A 6,636-nucleotide genomic window follows, 5' to 3' on the forward strand; every position below is an offset into this window, starting at 1 on the left:
GAAAGCATTGGCTTACTCACGAAGCTTCTCGGCCAGGGCGCACCGTCCCGCTGCAGGTGGGCCCAACAGACCGCCCATACCACACCGCTAAACTAATAATCAGGCAACGAATCACACTCCCGAGGGAAAGCTCGCCCCGAGATCACCCGATCCCTCCCGTCCGTCGCCCCGCCAACGGCGCAGATCGCGCGGGTGGACGTGGCCCGCGACCCCCGAACGCCACAAAGTGTCGTGATCAACTCACTAACACGCATTAAATATCCCTCTTAACCTTTTTCCGACCCGTATTATGACAGGCTCCGCGGCTTCTGGCCCCTTTCCGCAGCATCAAACCGGAGGGGAAAGGAGGGGGAGGAGCGGGAGGAGCAGCAGGCGGAGGAGATGTCGGAATCGGAATCGCGGGGGCGCGCCGACGCAATGTGAGCGAGGAGGAGGGGCTGGGGAAGAAGAAGAGGAGGAGGAGGGGGAAGAAGCCGCGATCCCGGTCTCACGCTCCGCCCGACGAGCCGCCCGCCCGCGGCCCCGCGAGGTATCTCTCCCTCCCTGCACGGTTTTTCCCCAATTAGCACGAGAAGGAACATTTCGGGGGTTCATGGCGACGGGAGGACCGGGGACTTAGGGTTCCGGCGAGGGCTGCCTACCTGAGGTGGCGTTGCTTGTTTCTAGGTCCGTCAGGGTTTGGTTTGTTGTTTTGTGGCTTGTTTCCAGGGCCGTCGGGGAGGGAGGGATGGAGGATGAACTTCTAGGGTGTGGTGTGGGGTGCTGGTTCGTGCGTGGTGGATTGATTGGGCGAGTTGTTAGCAGCGGGCGGGATCCTGGGCCTACCTGTGTGCTGTGTGTCGTTTTGATCAAGGGTTCCTGGAACAGATTCTTCCAGCTTCTCAGGAAGCACAACAATCCACGGAGATAGAACACATTGTCAAGTAACCAAATGTCACCATGGGTTTTATTTCAAAACATAGGCAATAGTTTTTGGCATTTCCACTTGGCTAGGAACACGAGGCGGTACCAAATATCGTGGTCCATACTCTCATTGTATCTCTTGCAGTATAGAGGAATGACACTGGCAGTAACAATAACAAGTGCAGTCATGGCCCACACATGATAATTGTGTGGTATATTTATTTGCTACTCCCTCTGTCCCATAATATAAGACGTTTTTTGACTACACACCGTGTCAAGTCTTATATTATGAGGCAAGAGGAAGTAGATACCAACTTTTGCATAGGTATGCACTAGTTATCTTTTTTTTCATGGATGGACTAGTTTATCTTTGCTCATCGCTAGAGGTCAGCCGAAAAACTTGTTGATAGCACCATACAGCCATCATTTTCCATCGAAAATGTATTTACCCAATTAACTGCCATGCTACCACATTGCAGAAATGTACAGGATGGCGCTTCCAAGCTGGAGTGACATTTCGGCCTACCTGTCAGAGTATTGGTCTGTCATAGCTGCTACTGTCATCTTTGCATTGGTAGGTGGCGTGACAATTTATTATACCATCAATCAGTTGAACAAAAACATCAGCTTGAGCTTGATGAAAGCTATCAGAGCTAGGGCAAAGAAGTACAAGAAACTGAAAGACAAGGTCCCTGCCGCTTCCCACATTTGGAGGAAAGAACTTGGCTCTCGCAGTAAAGGTCTGAAATGCTGTGTATGCTTGAAGTCTGTTTCACCGCCACAGTATTTGGGGGGGACTATCCATGAGTGTGATATTTGTGGTGCCACTGCACATCCGAGTTGCTCAGGGAATGCACACAAAGATTGCAAATGCGTTTCTATGGTTGGTCTTGACCATGTCATTCACCAGTGGGCTGTCCAGTGGATTGACACAGCAGATCGATCTGAAGAAGACTCATTCTGTTGCTACTGTGATGAATCTTGCAGTGGAGCTTTTCTCGCAGGGTCTCCAATTTGGTACTGTATGTGGTGTCAACGGATAGTGCATGTTGATTGCCACAACAACTTAGCCAAGGAAACTGGTGATGTCTGTGACTTGGGCCCATTGAAACGGTTGATACTATCACCTCTGTGTGTCAAGGAGCTTCATAGGACAGGTGCAACAGGACTTTTCAGTTCTATCACAAGTGGGGCTAATGAATTGGCTTCCACTGTGCGGGAGACGATTAGAATTCGTAGCAAAAGGTACAAAAAAGACATTGGTCCTTCTCAGCCAGAGAGCCCTGGGACTGCTGAGCCACAATCTGATACTGACGGAGACTCAGAAGGATCAAACACCACTGCTAAGAGAGATGATCATGTCAATGGTAAACTTCATGAAGTGCATCAAAGCACTGAATCGGAAAAAGATAAACAGTTCATAGCGGATAACGCTACTAGCAGGCCAAATGGCCAGCATGAGATGTCCCATGCCCAGAATAATCAAAAATATGAAATTGTGGACGTGCCTTCTGATTCTAGGCCATTGCTAGTTTTCATTAACAAGAGAAGTGGTGCCCAGAGTGGCGATTCACTGAGACAGCGCCTGCAGATCCTTCTTAATCCTTTACAGGTTGGTGTAGCAATTAGTTATTGCCTTTAAACTTTTACCAGCTTTAAATAATGTGCTCTTCTTTCTTCAGTTGCTCAGATCAATGCTGCTTATTTGATTTATTTCTAGCATACTGTATATGAACTTTCATTCACATAACTCGTGTATAGTATCTCTGAAGGGCGTAAGCTCTGTGCCATAGCATGAATAATCCTGTCCCAGCTTATTTTGTTCAAAACTTAATGCTATGTGTCACTTGTTATACTATTATGATTTCTAGTGCATGATTGCAAATTCCTTGCGTAGAATTCAATTAATGCTCCATCTGGCAATTCTTAATCATTTCAATCTTATGGATTTGGCCCATTTATTTATACTCCCTCTGATCCATATTAAATGTTGCTGATTTAGTACAAGCGACAATTACTATGGATTGGCAGGAGTAATAAAACTAGAGTTCACATTTGGGTTGCTAAGTGCTAACTCTTCCGTAGGTATTTGAGTTGGGCAAGCATCAAGGACCAGAAGTTGGTTTATCTTTGTTTCGGAAGGTACCTCACTTCAAAATTCTTGTTTGTGGTGGTGATGGCACGGCTGGTTGGGTTTTGGATGCCATTGAGAAACAAAAGTTTGAAGCGCCACCTCCCGTAGCCATCCTTCCAGCTGGTACTGGCAACGATCTTGCGAGGGTTTTGTCTTGGGGTGGTGGTCTTGGTGTTGTTGAAAAGCGGGGAGGTTTATTCTCAGTTTTGAAAGATGTCGAGCATGCGGCAGTTACTGTTCTGGACAGATGGAAGATCACTATAAAGGACAATCAAGGGAAGCTCATGTGTTCACCAAAATTTATGAACAATTACTTTGGTACGTTTATCCATCTTCTTCTCAAATGCATCCCTGTATAGTTCTTGCATTATAGATACCTTAGTACTTAATAGTGATACTTTTTCAGGGGTTGGTTGTGATGCAAAGGTTGCTCTAGATATCCACAACCTGAGGGAGGAAAACCCTGAACGGTTTTATAGCCAGGTAACCCTTGCTTGCTCCCCGCCCGCTTATGTGCACAACGGAAGGCATTTTTCCTTTAATTGCAAGTAAACTTGTTGGTGTTCTTGCTTGGTTGCACAGTTGCGCAGAATCAGACATGTGGAAACATTACACCATGATACATTTTCATTTTCCCCTCCCAAAAGTAATCGAATGGCTAGTTGTGTGCAATGGAAGGAACAACATGTAATTTTTTCAGCTTCCCGTTGTAAGGGTACTTATGGTATAGAAAACTACATCGATCATCCATGGTGAACGTACATGTTTTAGAGTGTTGAATTTCTTTGATCCTAATGGTTTTTATGCTTCTCTTTAAATCACAAGACGAGATATTTGTCTATTTTTCTCTTGTCTATTTATCAAAACGTTTTCGATTTGTAAAAATTTAGTGTGTCCAGCTGCTAATGATAGCATACAAACTGTTAGTGTAATGTTCTAGCCTGAAAAGAAATAATTAGTTTTGAAATGGCACTGATGATTTTGTTGAGCCAATGTGGCTTTGCTACTCGTTTGGGGATCTTTAGGCGATGTATTGGCATTGGGCATGCGGAATCTGGTCAAGTGTTGGGACAAGTGTTCAACCTAGCAGATTTGTTGAATGAAAATAGTTGATGGATGAGTCATGTAATTTAGAATTTTCCTTTTTTAATTTCTTGGGTACTTTGTGGAAATTTGCACATTCTGGATAGTTTGTTCTCCTTTTCTTTTTCTCAGTTGCTCACTCTTAAGGTTTCTTGCTATGATTGATCCATAAATAGTAATTTTATTTGCAGATTCCATGCTTGCAACTTGCTATCTCCCTATTCTACATCGTTCTGTATATACAGCTGCATATCTGTTTTTGTCACAGCAATATGATTTAGTTTCTCTGCAGTTCATGAATAAAGTGCTTTATGCAAAAGAAGGCGCAAAGAATATCATGGATAACATGTTCTATTATTTTCCTTGGGAAGTCAAGCTTGAGATAGATGGATCCAACATTGAAATTCCTCAGGTAAAAGTGGATCACATTTTCTTACCTTTTCTCTTGTATGTGTCTTAGTGAGCACATAACCTTGCATTGGCATATCTGCAAGACATAATAAACGAAGAGACCAAGTTTATGCAACAGTGATGAACGTGATCTGTTAAGATGGTTGCTGCTATTTGATTGTTCATGTTCTAAAAATTACTCCCTTCCGTATGAAAATATAAGACACTTTTTGACACTGATAGTGTCAGAGGACATCTTATATTTCGATACAGAGGAGTAATTTGGCATATCTGGTATCCCTTTTGGATGGAGTAATGTAGAAGCATATCCCGTTTAGGCAATGCCCACTACATGGCAAGTGTGGTTAGCTGTCCCCAAATTGGAAGAAAAAGATTTAGCCTACATCCTGTTCCTTGTCACATTTCTCCTGTTGCAGGACGCCGAAGGTATCCTTGTGGCCAACATCCGGAGCTACATGGGAGGGGTTGACCTGTGGAAGAATGAGGATAGTGTCTCCGACACTTTCCAACCTCAATCCATGCATGACAAGACGCTGGAAGTAGTTAGCTTCACAGGAATGCTGCATCTTGGAAGGCTGCAGGTTCTTATAGACTTCAGGTTTTTTTTTGTGATATATATATTCAGTGTGGACTGTGTATTGATATGATAATCTTGCTATAGGTAGGGCTTTCTCGCGCGCAAAGGTTGGCTCAAGGGCATCATATAAAGATTGAGATCACTACTCCGATGCCCATCCAAGTCGATGGAGAGCCATGGTCTCAGGAGCCATGCACCATAGAAGTTTCTCATCACGCCCAGGTTTGGTCTCTCCCTCGTTTGCATAAGTTTAACCGTGCTTTCTTCCTACCTGGCTTACACATGTGTTTCTCTTATGAAGGCCTTCATGCTGAAGAGAGTCTCTGAAGAGCCTATAAGCCACGCCGCGTCCATAATGGCCGACATCCTGGAGAACGCCGAGAACAGCGGCACCATCTCGGCCTCGCAGAAGAGTGCTCTGCTTCAGGAGATAGCGTCTAGGCTTTTGTAGCAAACTCTTCTGTGCAACACGGTCTTGTAGCTCTGTAGTTGGCCCTATAGCATTTGACCATGTCTGGCCCCTTCTGTACATACAGCCATGGCTTCCTTCCTTCTTGGATCGAGCTTGTGTATAATTTCTGTAAAATTTTGTAGGGCTTTGAGTTTGAGATGAGCACTACCAGAAACTATTGTGGTTACTGGTTAGCCTAGTTCTTGGTGATTCTGGTTCTGGGGAATGTGTTCTGAGTCGCTTGTTTGGCTTGTTAGGTACAGACGATGATTCGGTGTGATGTGGTATGTGCAGTGCGCATATGACCTCAGTTCTTGCACAGTATTTTGGTTCTTTTCTTATTTTTCCTAGCGTTGGTCGGACATGAGCGCGATGTGATCGCAAAAAGGAAAAAATGAAAATAAAAAGACAAGCATCGTGAATGAACGAACGAAAATAGAAACTGCAAGTTAGGCATGGAGAATGGTGTTGCATGACTCGAGATGGTGGGTGGATGCCTCGGAGTCGGAGGTGTTCGCAGCGAAGTCACCAAAACTGAGCAAACACAAAGAGGATTGAGTTTATTTACCAAACAAAAGCGCCCGTCTAGCTTAGTTGGTAGAGTGCAAGGCTTTTAACCTTGGTGGTCGTGGGTTCGAGCACCACGGTGGGCGTCCTATAAGCTCTTTTTTGGTTGGTGCAAGACCAAATCTCCTCTGCCACTTAGCTAGTTGTACTCTTTAATTTTTTTATTTTTATGGAGAAATCAATCAAGAGCAAACAATTTGCAATGACGCGGATTAACTCTCAACCCAAAGGAACCAAGCATGGTCGTGGGTCCGAGCCCCACGGTGGGCGTCCAGCTATATGCTCTTTTTTGGTTGGGGCAAGACCAAATCTCCTCTGCCACTTAGCTAGTTGTATTCTTTAATTTTTTTATTTTTATGGAGAAATCAATCAAGAGCAAACAATTTGCAATGACGCGGATTAACTCTCAACCCAAAGGAACCAAGCATGGTCGTGGGTCCGAGCCCCACGGTGGGCGTCCAGCTATATGCTCTTTTTTGGTTGGGGCAAGACCAAATCTCCTCTGCCACT

General features: G+C 44.7%; 1 protein-coding gene and 1 non-coding gene across 2 annotated transcripts; both read left to right on the forward strand.

Moving 5' to 3' along the window:
* The first annotated feature begins 300 nt into the window (after window positions 1-300).
* LOC125528541 (diacylglycerol kinase 1-like) lies at window positions 301-5,785 on the forward strand. The gene is made up of 8 exons (XM_048692995.1): window positions 301-529; window positions 1,383-2,515; window positions 2,989-3,355; window positions 3,444-3,520; window positions 4,413-4,532; window positions 4,948-5,112; window positions 5,193-5,330; window positions 5,410-5,785. The coding sequence occupies exons 2-8, from the start codon at window positions 1,385-1,387 to the stop codon at window positions 5,557-5,559; spliced, it is 2,148 nt and encodes a 715-aa protein (XP_048548952.1). The 5' UTR covers window positions 301-529; window positions 1,383-1,384; the 3' UTR covers window positions 5,560-5,785.
* A 353-nt stretch (window positions 5,786-6,138) lies between these two features.
* On the forward strand, window positions 6,139-6,212 carry TRNAK-UUU. Its single transcript has one exon. It is a non-coding gene; the product is annotated as a tRNA-Lys (tRNA).
* The last annotated feature ends 424 nt before the right edge of the window (window positions 6,213-6,636 follow it).

This window comes from Triticum urartu, unplaced genomic scaffold (genome assembly GCF_003073215.2).
Source record: "Triticum urartu cultivar G1812 unplaced genomic scaffold, Tu2.1 TuUngrouped_contig_4947, whole genome shotgun sequence".
In the NCBI taxonomy this organism is placed as follows: domain Eukaryota; kingdom Viridiplantae; phylum Streptophyta; class Magnoliopsida; order Poales; family Poaceae; genus Triticum; species Triticum urartu.